Raw genomic sequence first — 21,538 nt, 5'->3', positions numbered from 1 at the left:
AGTATTGCCTATCGTACTCTGGCACTCATTGATGCAGAAATGTATAGACATTGAACGACATGTACAATCGACTGAAAGTCAGCCATTATGGATCTGCGATCTATCTATCCAAATGATTGCATTAAACGGATCGAAAATTGTTAAATTAACATTATCTAATAAGTCTTTGTATATGCAACCTCAAACATTGTTACATTTATTCGATTTTGAAGAATGTATCGATCATATGCATTCATAGTTGTGTCAAAATACACATCTCGTTAATGAAAAGTTTAAACAATTTTGTAACGTTTTGCAACGTAACAATATTACTAATGTAAATGATGCTGTGAAAGCGATATGCGAGAGTAACGCGTTCGATAGCGGATCACTCGTAGATTGTGAATTGTTGTGCTATAAATGATATACTTGTATGATACTTGTTATGATACTTGTAACAAATAAAAAATAAAAAAATTATTATTAACATTAATGTTTCTCTTCACACTATTTTATTCTACGACTCTTCCTTCTCGCACTATTTTGGTCTCAGTCAAACAAAAACAGATTACTGAAATTGTTTACCTCTCACAGGATCATATGCGATAGTCTATTTAGAAAGATATACTCTATTTAGAAAGAGATGAGATATGGGATCTTGTGTTATATATTTGAGATAAATGCGCGTGGCGCTAGTTTTTTCGCTACGCTCTAAGATGAAGTTTATTACGTGCTCGTGTCGCGAGTAAGTCTGTGCATTGTGCTTGTGTCTTCCGTAAATCTGTGCTTCGTATATAATATTAATAGAATATGGATGAAAATAAATAATGACGGTTTTGATGATGTCAGAGATAATGGTGATGATTATTTAATGATCATTTCTGACGAAGAAGAATCGGACATTGAAGTGCCACTCTTCGAAGAGAATGAGGATGAAAATAATGACAATATTGTGAATAACGGTTTAGGTGATATTGAAAATAATGGTGATGATAATATGAACGATCTCTTTTGACGAAGAGGGATCGGACATTGAAGTACCACCCTTAGAAGATAGTGACTATAATAGTGATGAAAGTGATTTTTCGGAAAGAATCGATCGTGATATAGACTTAGCGGAAATTAATTCGTATGATGAACTAAAAAGGATGTGTTGTATATATTTTTATTATGCAACTACAAATGGTACTCGATTCTGCGCATCATGTTTTATGAGAGTGGAACTATTTGAAGAGATTCGTGCTGTGAGGGTACACGCAATTAATATTTACTCATTAATTCTCGGACTATTTTGTAGCGAGTGTCGAAATCCGTTATATCAAATATTACCTTGTAATATGTGTCCGATTTATATAACATAAGTCTTATGTGTAAAAACAACAAAAACTATTATTGTGTAAATGTAGCGTGGATGAATTGTACACGCACATACACCGAGATGTTTTTGAAAAGGATGTACCGGCGCCGCGAGAGAGAGTTATACGCATGGGTGCGTGATGATCTTTGGAGCGACACTCCCAAGAACCGGAGGTGCGAGGAGGTGACTCCTCAGTTTAACGAGGATCGTCTTTGTTTGCGGAAACTCTTTTGTAAGCTTCCGTATGAGATGTGGGAGACAGAGGAACCGTGGCTCCCTGAAACTCCGCAGGAGGACTCCAGGTCATCAGATGAGAGAGACTCCGAATAGATTGTATTTATAATTTTTATCATTTTAGAAAATATTTTTTAAGATGTTAATAAAATTAAAATTATGTTTTTTCTGTTTCAGAGCTGTTACCCTAGATCATTATTTTAATTTTCTTAAATTTTCTATTATAATTTTAATTCTTTTTATATTTTTATATTATAATAATTTTAACACATACACAAACACACACACACACACACACACACACACACACACACATTATATGTATGAAAACACATTTTGAATAAAAATTATATATATTAAACATATATATCGCTTTGCATCTTCTTTATAAAATACTATCCTTCTTCCTATATATATTATATAATAAGTTATATTTATATATATATATATATATATATATATTTTTTTTTTTTAATCGAAATGCGTATAGTTAATCTGAGCTATTATATTGGAAATGTGTCACGAATACTTTTATAATATCTTAATATAATAAATTTTAATAATAAATTACATTTATATTTCTTTTACTGCAGTCTTCTCCTTTGCTCTCTCCTTTCCTTACCATCATGCTCTCTCCTTTCCTTATACATCATACTTCTCCTTGTCCTACGCCTATAGCGCTGTCCTTTTCTCACCATACGCGCTCTCCTTCCCGCTATCCTCCTTCCTTTCTATTCTTTCTCTCGCACCCATATCTCCTTTTCCTACCATCATGCTCTCCTTTTCCTATCATCATGCACTCCTTGTTTTACACATACAGCGCCTTCCTTCTTACACCACATCATACTCTCCTTGTCCTACGCTATATAGAACACCTATAGCACCGTCTCTCTCTCTCTCTACCGCGCTGCAAACGCCTATCGCACCGTCTCTTTCTATACCACGTTGCGAACGCCTATCGCGTCGTTACCATGGGGATATAAAATTTTATTATTATTAATCTAATTATTTATTACAAATATACATTATGGATAAACAGAGTGGGGGGTGAATATTTTATCTATAACAGTTGACATTCCTCTCTCTCACCATCAGATCTCTGCAATCAGTCGGAGAGGACACTCTCTCTACCACCCTCCACCTGCAGAACCATATGTACCCTTCCTTTCCCCCTCAATCTGGGGTACATTTAGTACCCTCCCCTTCCCCCCCACGAACACATCAGTACCGGAGGTTGAGATAAGCGGTTTCCCCGCTTACCTCACCCCCCCTCAGAACCCCCCAAAGTTAGCTCTCTCTTTACCTATCTACTTATATTTTATCTTACATTACAATTGATTTTAAAAATACTATACTCACCTTAAAAATATTTTTATTATTGTAAGTGGATTTCACACATACATAAAAATCTATTTTATACGATTCTGTTGTAGATATGCGTCCCCGGTTGCTACTGTCAAGAGGGATTTTATTGGAACAATTTTTATCAATGTGTCACAATCGAACAATGTGGAATAAGCCTACTTCTGCCAATTTAGTCGCTTAACTAACAAATCTTCCGAATCATTTTCATCACTGGCGATATCAATTACTATTAATCTATATTTAAATAGGCACTAATTTGAGAGGCAGAGAGAGAGAGAGAGAGAGAGAGAGAGAGAGAGAGAGAGAGAGAGAGAGAGAGAGAAGAGAGAATAAGAAACGATCAGATTTCGCTTACTTGACATTTTATTTTAACTAACCGATCAAAATGACAACGACAGCAATGTACGAATTTCGCGTGCGTGTTTAATAAAAGTGTAAAAGATATAAAATTGGCTTTTTCTCACACAAACCTCGTCTGGGAGTTCCAACAATGACATTTTTCCTTGCACAATGCAAACCTTAATTTGAAATAACCCCGTAATGGTCGATCAAGAAGGATTAGTCGTTGATATTTAAACACTTTTGTTTACGGTCGTGTTGATCGGTCGAACGAATTTATTCATTTATAATAAAATTATTTTATCGAATCTTTGAGAAATAAACGAAAACATCACTATATGTATGTGTGAAATCCACTTACAATAATAATGAAAAAAATTTTTGAAATGAGTATAGTATTTTTAAAATCAATTGTAATGTAAGATAAAATATCTTACAAACTGTCACGTACAAATCTATATTTTATCGAATTATTGAGAAATAAACGAAAAAATCACTATATGTATGTGTGGAATCCACTTACAATAATAATGAAAATATTTTTGAGGTGAGTATATTTTTAAAATCAATTGTAATGTAAGATAAAATATCTTACAAACTGTCACGTACAAATCTATATTTTATCTTACATTACAATTGATTTTAAAAATACTATACTCATCTTAAAAATATTTTTATTATTATTGTAAGTGGATTTCACACATACATATAATGATTTTTTTCGTTTATTTCTCAAAGACTCGATAAAATAATTTTATTATAAATGAATAAACGTTGAATAAAATTGTCTTCAATTTTTATTCATAGTAGAAATTATAAATATCATAAAACATGCCATTTATAATGACATAATTGCGGGAATTTAATTTTTAAAAATAATTTTAAAATTTGTAAAATTAATTTTATTAAGAAAATAGATATATATATATATATACAATTATAACGTTTACAGAAAACTATATAAATATTACTTAAAACATTTTTTTATGTTTCTCATTGTTTCAACGATACTTGTTTATGCACATAGCATGGACGAGCACGAATAGCGTATATTATATACCGAAGTGTTTAAATTAATTTTCGAAAATGATATTTCGTAAAATAACTTTATTATATATCGTTGAATTCGGAAAAAAATAAGCTTTAATTTGATGAAAAAAAATTAACAATTTTTGAAAAAAATATGGGTGGTGAGGGTTTTTTAAAAAAAAATAATAAAAATAAAAAATTTTTTCTCATAACTTTAAAGTACTCTTCAAACCGTTAAAATTTCATTTAACAATTGTTTTTCTATCTCTTATAGTTTCGATGATATTCGACTTTGAAAGAAAATACCACTTTTTTAAAAGAGTGTTTCACCTCCTAAACATGAATTATCGCCCATATAAAAAAATACGTGTCTCTTAGATTTTTGTGTTTAACAACATATTTCAAGAAGAATCAAATTGCTGTCGGACAGTTGTGACACTTGCCTTGTAAGTGAAAACTCTGCACACCAAATAAATACAATTCCAAACATCAACTGCGACGATAAAATAATACAAAACGATTATGATTAAAGTTTAGTGGTTATATAATATACTTGTTGTTAGGTTCACATTTCGAAACAAAACTGTTACATAACACATCTTTTAGTAAAAATGATTGATTTCAAAATTGTTCAAATTAAAGTCGTATATAGAAGGATATATAGAATGCAAGATAAAAAAAAATATTAAGTTGCTCATTGAAAATTTATTTTTTCTCGAAAACAAATTTTTAAAAACAATTATGTATTTTCTTCACATGAATTGGTTCCTTTTATTTTATGCATAAAATTATTGAGATAAGAATTGAAAAATGGACATTTTACGAGAAATTTCAAAATTTATGTAAAATGATGTCAAAATATAAAATATCTTACAAACTATTCAATTTTTTGCTATCTCATCCTTTTTACAAATATTGCGAGGAATTGATTTATGTATAAAAAATTAAGGTAATTCCATTTAAAAAACTGAGTCAAATAGATGTACGCCAAAATATAAAGTGGTGGAATGATGATGACATCATACCTTAGCTTGTCCTATCCTCCACAATTTTTATTCGAATAAATTATTTCCTAACATTTACTGTTTACAAATTATTCAGGCGTATCATTTTATTTCGTACATCATATATATATATATATATATATATATATATATATATATATTAATATAATAAATCTATGATACAATTTATTAACAATTTATTATTATGGTATAATGATCATAATAATTATTTTATTTGCATACCGAAGGACAGATTTTCGAAGAACTTTAATCGTATTTAGGTTCGCAAAATGTTGTCACTGCACATTCATTTTATTCCTCATTAAAACTGCATACTTGAGATTTTTGAGGATAACCGCCTAACAATAAGCAGTGTATGTTATAAAATCATATACAAGGTGACTAATTTAACATCAAACTGTTTTGTGTAGGATAAATCTCAAAACTATTATTTTTATTTTTCTGCTATTGTATAAAATTAAATGTTTCAAAAACATTCTGCAAGAAAAGACAGAATGTGAATACTACAAAATTGTATCATAGTAAATTCATATTAGTTTTAAAGAAATATAAAATTCTTATGTATCGATATCAAGGTTAAAATAAAATAATTAAAAACTTATAGATGCCGACCGCACTAAAAAGAAACAGAGCAACCAGCCGTGTTATCATATATTTTTTTTATATTATTTGTGCTATTGATATACGACTTGTGATAGACTAAATGTTTCGGTGCAAACTTTTATTTGACAAACTACTTCAATCTAATGGATTATTTTTCAGTACTTTATTGATAGTATCCCAGTAAACACACAAGGACCATTTACGTAATAATTACATAATACACCATATGTATATGTTACAGATTATCCAAATGAAATTATAACGTATCAGTTATATCAATAATGTAATGAATCTGTAGGCATTACGTAGAATTGTTCTGTAATTTTGAGATTACTTTGTTACGTAACATTAATGTAAATTGGTGAATGTAAATGTGTGTATTCTAAAAATTTCATAAATGCTACATAACTTTAATGATGTAATTGTAACGTTTATGTTAAATACGTAACATTTACGTAAATTGGTGAATGTATATATTCTAAAAATTCCACAAATGCTACATAACTTTAATAATATATTTGTAACCTTTATGTTAAACACGTAACATTTATATAAAATTGGTGAATGTAAATGTGTAGATTCTGAAATTTTCACGAATGCTACATAACTTTAATAATATAATTGTAAAGTTTATGTTAAACACATAACATTTATGTAAACTAATGAATGTAAATGTATATACTTTAAAAATATCATATGTATATATATTTTCACATGTATATATATATATATATATATATGTACATGTGAAAATATATGTACATATAATATTTTTAGAGTATATATACATAAAATTTCGGGTATTAATAGTGCTACATTTATTATTATAATAATATTAATTACATGTAAAAGTAAGTGCCTATATATATATATATATATATATATGTATATATACATGTATGTATAAAAAATGCTCATTTTATTTCACATATAATTTAATGTTTTAATGATTTCAATAAAAGGTATTTGAATAAAATATATATGTGTATATTACTCCAATAATAAATATTAAAATGAAAAAATGAAAAAAAGATCATACGCAATAATGTGTCGTACTTTATTGAGATTTACAATAATTAATATGGATCTAGCATGGACATACGGTCGTTTTATATATCAATAAAATATAACATATATGGGACATTTTTTTCTAAACCGAATCACCCTTCGTTCCAAAATTGTAATCGACGTAAAAAAACCTCCTTGTACACAAATGTAGTTACAGGTATAAAGCTATCGAAAGCCACGTGGGCTTTCAAGACGACAGATCTAATACAGCGGGTCCAATATCATTGTATAAAATTGAATCTCGTTAAAATCAGCTGATTTTCTCATATATTTATGACATACCGAATAAGAAAATGTAATAACGAGATTTAATTTTATACAATGATATTGGACCCGTTGTATTTTAGATTTGTCATCTTGAATGTTTCAAAAGCTCACATGGCTTTTGATATAGCTTATGCCTGCAACTACATTTGTGTGCAAGCAGATTTTTTTACGTCGAGGACAATTTTGTAACAAAGAGTGATCCGGTTTAGAAAGAATGTTCCATATGTATATATAATTTTATAATAGAGAATAAAATCAAATAATTTTTATTTCATATTTTGTTAATTTAAAAGTAATTATTAGATTAATAAATTTTATAAACAACGGGTTAATTAAAACGATATAATATGCCACTTAGTTAAAATCAACGGTTATTAAATTTGAGATGAACACAAACAACGAGACACGTCATGTCAGCATGAGTTTTTAAACGAAACAGTTTCGTATAATATTTAATTATTCCATAATTAAGTTCTACCTTTAAAACATGTCCCATTGGATTCTTTCTTCTCTTTCTTAATTTACGTTTACACTTGAAAAGGACCACAACCATATGGTCGAAACGTCGTGTGAATAAATTGAATAATTTTGGCTAGTCAGGTCATTTTAATTAACCCGTTGTTTATAATTAAATACTAGCGACTTTAATCTCTAACTTATAATTTTAATAAGTTTTATTTGCGATTCAAAAATGACACTACATATATAAGACATAAGTACGACATAAATCGGATAATTTTGTATTAGATTAATCATACATATTAATTAAAAATAATCCGATTTACGTCATGTTTGGTGTCGTTTTAATCATAAAAATATCATTAATCCATTGAAATTATTTTCAAATCAATAAAATGCGAAATAAAAGTTTTGATTTTATTGCATGTTTACATTTTATAGATAAGCGAGCTCTTTAAAGACCTTTGATACTGGAGCTCGAGAAAAGCGAGAGAGGAGACGAGTAAAGAGCAAACGAGATGACCAACATCAAAGAGAGTTCCGAAGTCTCGTCGCGAGGCTCTTTTTATCTCCAATCTTTCGTATCGTATTTCATCTTACCATAGAAAATTAAATTAAATTTAAATTTCACATTTTATCGGTCCGAAAATAATTGTAATGGATTAATGAGATTTTTGCGATTAAAATAACATCAAACACGATATAAATCGGATAATTTTTAATTACATAAATTGATAAATAATTAATATATTTTGATTATTTATATAATTAAAAATTATCCAATTTATATCGTGTTTGATGTCATTTTAATCGTAAAAATCTCATTAATCCATTACAATTATTTTCGGACCGATAAAATGCGAAATGTAAAAATTTAATTTTCTATGGTAAGATGAAATACGATACGAAAGATTGGAGATAAAAAGAGACCCGCGACGAAACTTCTTTGAACTCTCTTTGATGTTAACCATCTCGCTTACTCCTTATTCGTCTTCTCTCTTGCTTTCCTCGAGCTCCAGCATCAAAGGTCTTTAAAAAGCTCGCTTATCTATAAAACATAAACATGCAATAAAATCAAAACTAAAACTTTTATTTCGCATTTTATCGATTTGAAAATAATTTCAATGGATTAATGAGATTTTTACGATTAAAATGACACTAAACATAACGTAAATCGGATATATTTAATTAATATGTATGGTTAATTTAATTCAAAATTATCCGATTTATATTGTGCTTATGTCTTATATGTATATCAGTGTCATTTTAATCGCAAATATCTTATTAATCCAATAATTACTTTCAACAAAATACGAAATAAAAGTTATTTGATTTTATTTCCTGTTATAAAATTGTATATATATATATATGATAGTGTGTGTGTGTTTTAAAACGTCTGGTTGGTTCGTTGATATAGATCCATGATTGTCGATTCCAAAAGTCGAGACGTTAATATTTTATATTGTGATGCGCGTTATCTTTTTTTTATTTTGGTACCTATATGTTGTGGAATACACATATATTATACATTTTTTATCAAGATATTTTACTTCAAATTATTAGAAGAATTAAATTTTGTGTGTGTTTAATATTTATAAATAAATTATTATTTAGGTTTCGTCGCGGGTCTCTTTTTATCTCCAATCTTTCGTATCGTATTTCATCTTACCATAGAAAATTAAATTTTTACATTTCGCATTTTATCGGTCCGAAAATAATTGTAATGGATTAATGAGATTTTTGCGATTAAAATGACATCAAACATGATATAAATCGGATAATTTTTAATTATATAAATAATCAAAATATATTAATTATTTATCAATTTATGTAATTAAAAATTATCCGATTTATATCGTGTTTGATGTCATTTTAATCGCAAAAATCTCATTAATCCATTACAATTATTTTCGGACCGATAAAATGTGAAATTTAAATTTAATTTAATTTTCTATGGTAAGATGAAATACGATACGAAAGATTGGAGATAAAAAGAGCCTCGCGACAAGACTTCGGAACTCTCTTTGATGTTGGCCATCTCGCTTTGCTCCTTACTCGTCTCCTCTCTCGCTTTCCTCGAGCTCCAGCATCAAAGGTCTTTAAAGAGCTCGCTTATCTATAAAATATAAACATGCAATAAAATCAAAACTAAAACTTTTATTTCGCATTTTATCGATTTGAAAATAATTTTAATGGATTAATGAGATTTTTACGATTAAAATGACACTAAACATAACGTAAATCGGATATATTTAATTAATATGTATGATTAATCTAATACAAAATTATCCGATTTATGTCGTACTTATGTCTTATATATGTAGTGTCATTTTTGAATCGCAAATAAAACTTATTAATCTAATAATTATTTTTAAATTAACAAAATATGAAATAAAAATTATTTGATTTTATTCCCTATTATAAAATTATATATACATATGGAACATTCTTTCTAAACCAGATCACTTTTTGTTACAAAATTATCTTCGACGTAAAAAAATCTGCTTGCACACAAATGTAGTTGCAGGCATAAGCTATATCGAAAGCCATGTGAGCTTTTGAAACATTCAAGATGACAAATCTAAAATACAACGGGTCCAATATCATTGTATAAAATTAAATCTCGTTATTACATTTTCTTATTCGGTATGTCATAAATATATGAGAAAATCAGCTGATTTTAACGAGATTCAATTTTATACAATGATATTGGACCTGCTGTATTAGATCTGTCGTCTTGAAAGCCCACGTGGCTTTCGATAGCTTTATGCCTGCAACTACATTTGTGTGTAAGAAGATTTTTTTACGTCGAATACAATTTTGGAACGAAGGGTGATTCGGTTTAGAAAAAAATGTCCCATATATGTTATATTTTATTGATATATAAAACGACCGTATGTCCATGCTAGATCCATATTAATTATTGTAAATCTCAATAAAGTACGACACATTATTGCGTATGATCTTTTTTTCATTTTTTCATTTTAATATTTATTATTGGAGTAATATACACATATATATTTTATTCAAATATTATATTTTTATAAAATATAATCTACATATATCTATATTATATTTTATAAAAATATAATATATATACATATCTATAATGTATATATTCTATATTATATATAACTATTTAAATAAAATATATATAATATTAGTTTAATGCAATTTTTGTTCTGTAAAAAGTTCATTTTATAAACTTTAGTTTAAACTTTTTTTTATGTAATTTTCTTTAGTATATATAAAATAAATAATAAAAGTTTATTAATTATCTCCTATTAAAGATCACCTATCGCAACAATAATATTAGACAAGGCCTTTCTTGCATCACTTTCTTTAAATACATTTAAGACTTCCATAGCTTTTTGCGAATGTTCCTTTATGAGATCTTTGGTTAATCCAATACCAGGACCATCTGTAACAATCTCAAGTACCTGTACACGAAACGTTATTCAAGTCAATATTGGTTGATTAAATATAAATCTAGAAAATTAATTTGATTATGACATAAAATTGTATTATTATTTTACCTCTAAATAATTGACATTTTCAACTGATTCTGATCCCTTGTCTAAATGTTTCAATAAAATTAATGGATCATGTTCAACATTAAACATAATTGGAGCAGCACACAAATTATGCAAGATTTCTTTGTCTTTATTAATGCATAAACCCAAATCCAAGAAAGCCTATAAAAATATTATTGAATATTTAAAACATCATTAAAACTTGTAAATTATTAACAAAATGCAAATATTTAATACATATTTTTTTAAATTATGTTACCTGCCAAGCTAAAGCTAGATGTTTGCCAAACTTGTAACCTTCCTCTTGTATTTCTTTGCTATGTCCTGCTAACTGCAATGTACCTTGACAGCTTTTTCCAAGTAATCCAGCACCATAAACATTTAAAAGTGTCCATTCTTTAAGTGCATAACCCGTACGATCTTTGGGTGGTTTTGATGGTATGGGAAAATTTTGATTGTCTCTGGATGCTACAAATTCTGCTTGACATAAATCTTGTATTGCAGATGATATTAAAAACCATACCTAAAAGAAACAGTAATTTTTTTTAACTGTATATATAATCTTAAATTATAAAAAAGTAAAGTTAAATTTCTTTTCTCTTTTGTTCTTATAATTAAATAGACTTCAACAAAAAATTTATACAAACAATAAAAATAATAAATATATGTACTTACATCTTGATTTCTGAGTTGTGCTAATTCAGCATAACTATTACTAAGTAAGTAATCACCCCACAACAATGCTATTTTATTACCAAAAGTCATATTGTTTAATTCTGAGGACTCCACAGACAAAGATTCATTTGTATTTATATTTATCAATCTTCTATGTATTAAATTGCTAATGCGTATCATCTCTATAACTTCAGCTAATGCTCTTTGGCTAAAATATGTTTACATATTTCAGATTAATTTCTTTCTAGTGAAAAATTTCATAATATGTATGTTATATTTTGTAATAATATATATATATATATATATATATATATATATATATATCATATATGTTCATAATCAGTATAGTGTGAAATTATACTTATGTAGTACTTAAAAATTACTATGTAATATTAAATTATCATACCTATGTAATACACCTGTAGCTTTATCTTCTTCTGGTTTCGCATTTAAATGACCGGCAGCTTTAGAGATTAGTAACACAATGAGCCCAAATGCTTGTGTGTTACGATCATTATAGATAATACTTCTGTTGGTGAAAAAATATAGATGACATCTTTAATCTTAGAGAAGCATTGTGTCATGATACTCACTTGGCTGTTTTCAGCAAAGGATGATTAGATCCAACCAACTTCCTTAAATGCAATGCAACATTTGCAATTTCGTCGCTCAATAACCATCTTAAACTAAGGAAAGACGTTGAACATCCAACAACTTTTTCTGCTTCCGACATGGTTTTATTCCAATCTGTTTTCTGATTCACTGCTGCTTTGTTTTCAGCATGATTAATATTATTAAAATATAACTTATTTTGCATTGAAGTACAAATTGTCCTTTGGGTTTGAAAACTCTTTGATTTCCACAAAAATGTAGTTACAGGAATGCCTCTCCAAATTTTGAATGTAACTGTCTTTGTAGACATTGTTTCTATTTTATTTAGGAAACTAATACTCTCCTATGATAAATAATCTATAAAAATATATTATTTAGTCAGTAATTCTTTTTAAAATTATAATTCAGAATTTTAATAAAAGTCTTAATACTATTTCAAAAGGACAATTAAATAATAAAACTTTTGTTAAAAATAGAAATATAGAACTTGATCAAAATCACAAGCCAAAATGTAAGTAGTATAACTAATTGTAAAAAAATGCTTACAGATTAGTAGAATAAATGTATCATCAAAACTTTTTCCTCTGATCTAACTTTCGAAAAATTTCTTATATTATAATATTCGTGATATTATTTTTTTATGTTTAAAATGTACATTTCTCAATTATATTAAATTCGTGAGATTAATTTTTTGTATTTAAAATGTTTAAACATCTAAAAAATACTTATTTTCTCTGCCTCCTATAAAAAACTCTAACATTAACATTCAATTAATATTTATAAACCCAGACAGGACATGTCCTTCAAGATGACTAAAAGATAACTTAAACATGTCTCATTATCTTTTAGATACCTTTAAGATGTCTTTTGGCCTTTCTGTGCTGTATGGGAAATGACCTTAAATTTTTTATTGAATATAAAGTGACTTTATTTGCAGCGAGATTTAAAAAAAAATTAAAATTAAATGACACTTATATTTGTTAACAAAATAAAATCGAGGTGCAAATACTACATATTTAAAAAATAAGTCATCAAGTATTTTTCATCCGTAAATATTATATATTATAGACGTATTAAAAGTTAAAAACGAAAGATAATTATCATGTAAATAAAATTAATAGATTTTTTTATTTTATTCGTTAAGACTCACCGATTACTCTCGACGGATTAAATTAAATAAATAAAAATACGTACACGGTACGTGTAAACATATGTAACTTAACAATGCGTTCAAATCGCGCTCGGAACTCGGAATCTCACAATCAGAAAGCTACTTTGGGCGCGTTCGGGGAAACACTATATAGCGCTACCAACGTCGTTCTATCTTTGTTCAACTTTTAATGAGTAACAAAGATAGAACGACACTGATGTCTCCCCGAACGCGCCCTTTCTACAATAACGTTTGTATATATGTAATGCTCAGCTGCGTTCGAAAACTACGCTTGCGCGTTCAGACTGTCATTCATCTTTGTCGCACTTACTGAAAATTGAACAAGGATAGATATAACACGAGTTTTCCGAACGCAGCGCTTAAGGTGCTGTGTGTGTCTGTCATTGACGTATAAATCATATAACTATACGTCAATTATCCTTCGAATCGGACAAAAACAAGATCTTGATCAATCAAACGCTTCGTAGCATTTGTAACGTCAAATGGAATGTACCCAATAAAAAAGACAAACAAATCTGATTGATTATTCACAATTCACATATGTACGGTTCATCGAATTGCTCGCAATAATTTTCAGAAATTGCTATACTTATTAAAACGAGATAAATGTATGCATACATATGTTCGGAGAAAGAGAGAAAACGAAGAATCTGTAGCAAAGTGTAAAAAGTGCGAACACCAAGAACAGACCTCACGAACTCACGTGCCCCGTATTTTTTGCATATATGTAATACTACTATATTGCTAACACCCATAGAGAGGAAAAGAGAAAAAAGATACACTAAAAAGAGACAAGTATAGCAGGAATTTCTGCCGTGCTGCGCATGCGTGACGTCTATAGAGGCGTGGCTTATTATACGCGGCTTGTCGAGAGATATGAATAGGCATATATATATATATATATATTAGCATATGCGCACATCGCACAATATTCCTTGCTAGAGCGAGACACGAAGTATCGTCACAATTTAATGTGCTGTGGTATCGTCCGCACCGTAATGTTGGCTACAGTTTCTCAACTTCCGTTAGCAATATAGTAGTATTACATATATGGTTTTTTGACCGATCATGATTACGTTTATCGCAGCCATGATCGATGATCGCTGTGATATTATTAGTTCGGTGATGACGTTTATTTTTTAATATTTATTTAATAATTTAATCTTGATGTTGTGAGAGAAGAAATTGTAAAAAAAAAGAAATATGATAATCGTATTGTGTGGTCATTTGCTACGCAAGGCACCGTGTGATGAAAAACTGTGAAACATGATGAGAAAAATGTATTGCACTCGTGTCGTGACACTATCAATGTTATCTAATAAATTCTACGTTGCTGGATATAATTCTACGTTTTCGCTTCTCAATGTTAGGGTAATATAACGAACAATTATGTACTTACAATTTTGCTTTTTATTATCGTGATACTCAGTCATTAATCATATAATTACGTAAACGCATATATATGGAATGTATGCATTTTTGTCTTAATTATTTCTAATTACGATATTTTTTAATATTGTATTTACATTATTTTATATATATTTAATATGTTCTTTAATATCTACTTTAATCTGTAAGATTTATAATTTTTAATAAATGTAGACACGTGTGTTGTGTGATTATCTTGTGCAATTACGGTTAGCTTTGAGATTTCACGTATTGTATGCAAATTATTACAATGTAAAAAAATAATATAAAAAGTCATTTTATTATGATCGATTTAAAGATTTATTGTGTATGTAAATTCTTTAGCATACAATAAAAATTCTTTAGCATACAATGAAAGATTATTGTTACAGCCTCTATAGATAAAGTATCTATATATCTGCAATGGAACGAACATTAAGAAAACGTCGTCAGAAGAAGAAACTCAACTTTATAAAGTTGAATGAGAATATTGAAGAATCATTAATATCTTTAAAATCCTGGCTTCTAAATGAAAACTGTTTATTGATTTATCATTTAATACCAGAATATTTTTCTTTCACAGGCAGAGATTTAAAAACATTAAAACATAGAGAGAGTAATGAAGTATTGATTCAATTACCGCTTCGAATGTTAATAACGACAGATGTGTTATTGCAGAGTAATATTAAATTTTTATTTCTAAATAATATTACTGATAGTTTTAGTCCCCAATGTATGCTTGCAACATTTCTTGTATATGAAGCATATGTAGGGATAAAAGTGGCATCTTTATTTGAAAACTCTGTCACAGTCTTTTACAAATCCAGATTTTTGTTCTAATAAAGAAAAAAGAATGCTACCAAGTTTTATTTTAAATTCTTTATATCAAGTGCATAAATTAGGAAGTCATTTTTCTTTACTAATGAAAGCTGTGAAACACCTGGATATTATCAATAACCATTGTTCTCATTGCAATTTGCATCTACAAGAAATAATAACATTTACAAAATATAAATGGGCATACTATGTTGTTAATACAAGAGCAATATATATAGACTCTAAATTATTATGCAAGGAAAATATGTTTAACATAAAACAACTTAATAACCTGGCTTTGGCACCATTTCTAAATTTATTTAATCATGATATCAATACTACTGTCAAAGTATCTGTTATTACAGAATTATCTGTCTGTTGAATTATCAAAATCAGTTTTACCAAATTATTACTTTGAAACCGTTTGATAAAGAATCACAAGTTTTTATTAATTATGGAGCACATAATAATCTTAAATTGTATATTGATTATGGATTTTTCATTCCATGCAATCCATTAGATGAAATTCATTTTGATATCCTGGAAATACAAAGATGTTTTGACGTTTAAAAGAATAAATTAGAGTTTATTACATTTAATAATTTCCATAAGAATATGTGGTTTACTCGCAACGGTCTTAATTATAATGCGACCATAACACTATTTATATTGGGTACAAAATTAGAAAAAAACTGTTGGAAAATGAAGATATATAGTGAAACATTTGATTCACATGAATTATGTTTTATTAATAAATTAGGAATAAGTATTTTAAATTTACAAAAAGCGAAATATACACATGCTTTAAGTAATATGAAGAATTTAAAATCTAAAAGTCGTAGTTTTTCCATTGCAATTGAACTTGTAGATGAATACATTAACATTTTAGATACAGCATTTAATTATTTAAAAGAAACAGAAAAGGCTGTACATGTAGGAAATCATAATTTACAACAATCTTAAGATTATCTTTGTAATATTGTTTAGTCTGTATGATATAATGTACAATATATTTAAAATTTTTATATATATATGTCTACTTTTTATTACACACATTTAAGATATACTCATATTTAAGATATTCTATATTTCTGCAAAATATTATGTGATAACAGAAAGAAAGTAATAAATAGTGATCAAAAAATATAGTTTTTTAATTTTCCTTTTTTGCTATTTAACTGCAGACATAAATATATATTTCTATTTAAAGTTATTTTAAAACTGTCAAGTTTTTCTCTTTTTTTACATATAATTTATATAATTTATATATTGGATATATCTTATCATACAAAAGTGATATGATTAACTTTTCACATAGACTTTTATATCTTTTTTATTTTTTTTTAATCTTTAAGCTAATTAAAACTAATTAAATAAATTAACGTTTATACACATACATACTATATATATAAATACATATTTATATAATTATATTATACTTCTAAATTTATTATATTTCCTCTAGAATATATTAATAGAAATAAAAATTAAATCTTGCTTTTTTCATTATAGTGTTGCAGTGGTAATGTAATCAACCATGCTCAGAAGAAGAACGTACCGCAATCTAAATCTGTTGTGCCACCAGTGAAATTTACATCAGTTGTTACTGGATTAACTGGAGCAAAGCCTGGACAGCAAAAGAGGAATTGTTTTCATCTTGGTATTTCTGCTTTGAATAGAGATCCACTTGAATTACATAATAAGCAATCTATCACCAGTGTGGATATGTTGAAAGCTATGCTTAGATACATTTGGGCAGAAGTGAGTGATAATTTATAATTTGTACAACATAAACATGTACAACATATTACATATCTTTGTAGGATGATCCAGAAATACGAAAAAGAGTTAAAATAGTACTGGGTTTACTTGTTGGAGCCAAAGTTTTAAATGTTCTTGTACCATTTATTTTTAAATATGCTGTGGATGTTTTAAATACCCACAGTGCAACGATCAACGGTAGTGTTACGATGGATTTAACAACCGCACCTGGAACAGTTACGACTGTAGCAACATCACTACTTGTAGGATGTAAGAAATATTTCATATTTTTCTCAATATTTCAATATTTTAATATGTAAGAAAATTTTTGTAACAGTTATACATAATTCCAGATTATCGTTCTTTACAGATGGAATCGCACGTGCTGGAGCTGCAAGTTTCAGTGAACTCAGAAATGCAGTTTTCGCAAAAGTTGCACAACATTCTATTCGTAAAATAGGGAAAAATATTTTTATACATCTACACAATCTTGATATGGCTTCTCATTTGAGCAGACAGACTGGCGCTTTATCAAAGGTAATTTGTTTTAATATGTATACTATTTTCTCAGAATTTGAAAAAAGTTATTGAGGGTAAAAACATTTATATCTTTTTCACAGACGATCGCGGCAGCCGTGGTATTAATTTCATTTTAAACGCTATGGTATTCAACATAATACCTACAGTATTTGAACTAGCATTAGTTAGTGCAATATTGGGAATAAAATGTGAGCCAGAATATTCAGCTGTAGCGTTGGGTTGTGTAGGCGTTTACACTGCGTTCATACTAGCTGTTACACAATGACGTACCAGATTCAGAATTCATATGAATCAAGCGGAGAACGAAGCGGGCAATAAGGCGGTAGATTTACTCATCAATTACGAAACAGTAAAAATCAGTAATAAAGCGTAAATTTCGTTTAATTCGTTTTAAGGAGATGGAAAAAAAATGTTAAAACATACTTTTTTTGCCTTAGTATTTTAACAACGAGAAATTTGAAGCAGAGAGATATGATCAATCTTTGAAGAAATATGAAGCGGCGTCCCTTAAGACTAGTACAAGCTTAGCAATGTTAAATTTCGGACAGAACGCTAATTTTAGCGGAGCGTTAAGTCTCATCATGGTGTTGGCAGCACAAAACATAGTTAATGGTAAACATATTATTTACAACAACTACTACTACTAATGAAAGATGAACTAGTCAGAAATTATTAAAATCATTATTCATAGAAAAATTAATACATGTTATATTTGTATTTTTTTTTTTTTGTTTAGGTACTATGACTATTGGCGATTTGGTGATGGTGAACGCTTTATTGTTTGAACTCTCAGTTCCTTTAGGCTTTTTAGGTTCTGTTTATCGAGAAGTAAGACAAGCTTTTATGCAAACTATGTTTACTCTCATGACAACAGATACTGCAATTAAAATAAGATATTTATGAATGCCAAGTATTTTAAGCTTCATCTGTCTTAATATTTATCTGAAATAATTTGTATCTAATCTATATCTCACCAATAATTTTAAACCATCTTTCGGTATTTATTAACAGTCAAAAGAAAATGCACTGAGATTTTATGTGACGCCAGATTCATCGGAAATTCAATTTAAAAATGTAAATTTCTAATATGTTGAAGGAAAATCTATTTTTAAAAATGTTTCATTTACCATACCAAGTGGCAAAAAGGTTGCTATCGTTGAAGGATCAGGTTGTGAGTAAGGTATTAGCTATATATAATTGTTTAATATAGATGTTAATTAGAAAGTTTAATAAATATTTGATAGATGACGATTACACGATTATTCCATGCGGCTCTTTATCTTTTTTAGTAAAACAACAATTGTAAGATTGCTATATAGATTTTTTGAACCACAGAGTGGTGATATTTATATCAATGGTCACAACATTCGAGATGTCGATTTAGAGGATTTTAGAAACTGCATTTCGATTGTACCACAAGTAAGGTCAATATATCGTTTCTTTTTTTCCTATTTTGATGGTTTAAGCTAATTACATTTTATGTATAAATATATATTCTGGTCGTATTCTTTTTATAATTTGCTACAAATTTTAGGACACAGTACTTTTTCATGAAAACATATTTTATAATCTACACTATGGTAATTTGAAAAAATTGTGCGACAATGTTTTCGAAGCTACATATATAAATGACAAATCTACATGACTCCATATTAAAATGGCCACAAGGATACGATACACTTGTGGGAAAACGCGGTTTGAAACTAAGTGGAGGAGAAAAGCAAAGGGTTGCAATCGCTAGAGCAATTTTGAAAGATAGTCCTATATTAATCTTTTGATGAAGCTACCTCTTCATTGGATTCTATTACAGAACATGTAAAATTTAAAATAATATTTTTTCATTATCTATATCTCTATAAAAATCAGCTATATATTTTTAAAATAAATATTCTGTTTCTAACAGAACATACTCGACGCTTTGCGCAAAGCGACAAATAAATGGACTTCAATCGTGAATTGCGCATCGTTTGACAGTCATGGATGCCGTTGATATACTCGTTTTAGATGAGGGTAATCTAGTCAAAAGAGGCACTCGTGAATCTTTATTATCTACACCGAATTCTTTGTATAGTAAATTGTGGGAAACTCAATATTTAGGTATGAAGAAACTACAAGGACAAGAAGAAAGAAATAAAGCTGAGCAATGTAATTAAAAATGAAAAGTGTAATCTAGGTAAAAAAAAGTACTTGTGTCATATAATATAAATAAGTAAATGAAAGTCTTAGTCGTTTTAAGAAATAACTGCTCTTGGGATATTTTATAATTAAATTTAGCAAATGTAAGAATGTACAAAAATCATTTTATAAATCACAAAATATTACTTATACAAATATAATTGTAAAGACAGGTTAGGTGATAATATTATCTCTTAAAGAGTCAATGTATACATCATAAATGTTAAATAGACAATAAACACATATGTTATACATGTAATACAATCAATTTGTTACAAAAAAACTATCTTTTATAATATATTTTTTGTTACATATTCTTTTATAAATATTTTAAAGCAATAGGCACTCTAATACGAATGCTTTAAGGGGATTCTAAACAGACGGTCGAACTCCGACGGAATAGCGCCCTCATTTCGGCGTAATTAAAATTGTCGATAATATCGATAATTTTAATTACGCCATTATCGACATATGTATTATTTTTATAGATGTCATAAAGAACAATTTCTCATTGTGTTCAATATGTTGAAATCAGACAACATCGTGTATTTTTTACTGATACATCATTTCATACGCATATGTAAGCGTATGTAAGGATCGATAATAGTAAAATATAAATATGAATCTAACTTTTTTACATAATTTGAACTGTTCACATTGATATATATATTTTTATACATTTAGGCGCAAATAACATTTAGTTATTTCTGATGTACATATGTGACTAAATTATTTATGCATATATATGCATAGTATATTACATATATAAATATATACAGAGTCAAAGACAAAAATATATATGTATATGTATGCACGTATGTGTGTGTAATATACTATGCATATATATATATATATATATGCATAAATAATTTATATATATATATATATATATGTATATATATATATATACAGAGTGAAAGACAAAAATATATATGTATATATGTATGCATGTATGCATGTATGTGTGTCTAACATACCATGCATATACATATATGCATAAATAATTTTTATATATATATATATAAATTATTTATGCATATATGTATATGTATATCATTCTATGGCACAAGTGTTCTTGGACACCCTGTATATATGTATATATATATATATATATATATATATA

The 21,538-nt window shown here is 27.9% G+C and overlaps 1 protein-coding gene and 1 pseudogene across 3 annotated transcripts; one reads left to right on the top strand and one right to left on the bottom strand.

Annotated features, from left to right (window-relative positions):
- Positions 1-10,120: 10,120 nt before the first annotated feature.
- LOC140675719 (all trans-polyprenyl-diphosphate synthase PDSS2-like) lies at positions 10,121-13,829 on the bottom strand. Of its 3 annotated transcripts, none has more exons than XM_072910344.1 (7): positions 13,740-13,809; positions 12,527-12,902; positions 12,340-12,462; positions 11,934-12,141; positions 11,518-11,781; positions 11,262-11,420; positions 10,121-11,165 (listed from the first exon to the last, which is right to left on the bottom strand). In XM_072910344.1, exons 2-7 carry the CDS (start codon positions 12,853-12,855, stop codon positions 11,010-11,012), a joined length of 1,239 nt encoding a protein of 412 aa, XP_072766445.1. In that variant the 5' UTR covers positions 12,856-12,902; positions 13,740-13,809; the 3' UTR covers positions 10,121-11,009. The 3 variants fall into 3 exon arrangements, with proteins under 3 accessions (XP_072766445.1, XP_072766444.1, XP_072766443.1); XM_072910343.1 differs by lacking the exon at positions 13,740-13,809 and adding an exon at positions 13,092-13,603; XM_072910342.1 differs by having other exon boundaries at positions 10,122-11,165; positions 13,696-13,829.
- An 827-nt stretch (positions 13,830-14,656) lies between these two features.
- Positions 14,657-20,667, top strand: LOC140675734 (iron-sulfur clusters transporter ABCB7, mitochondrial-like; annotated as a pseudogene).
- Positions 20,668-21,538: the final 871 nt, after the last annotated feature.

Source organism: Anoplolepis gracilipes, unplaced genomic scaffold, assembly GCF_047496725.1.
Source record: "Anoplolepis gracilipes unplaced genomic scaffold, ASM4749672v1 Contig18, whole genome shotgun sequence".
Lineage (NCBI taxonomy): Eukaryota > Metazoa > Arthropoda > Insecta > Hymenoptera > Formicidae > Anoplolepis > Anoplolepis gracilipes.
Note: the sequence above shows the minus strand (reverse complement) of the source record. Positions and strands in the feature narration are given on the sequence as shown.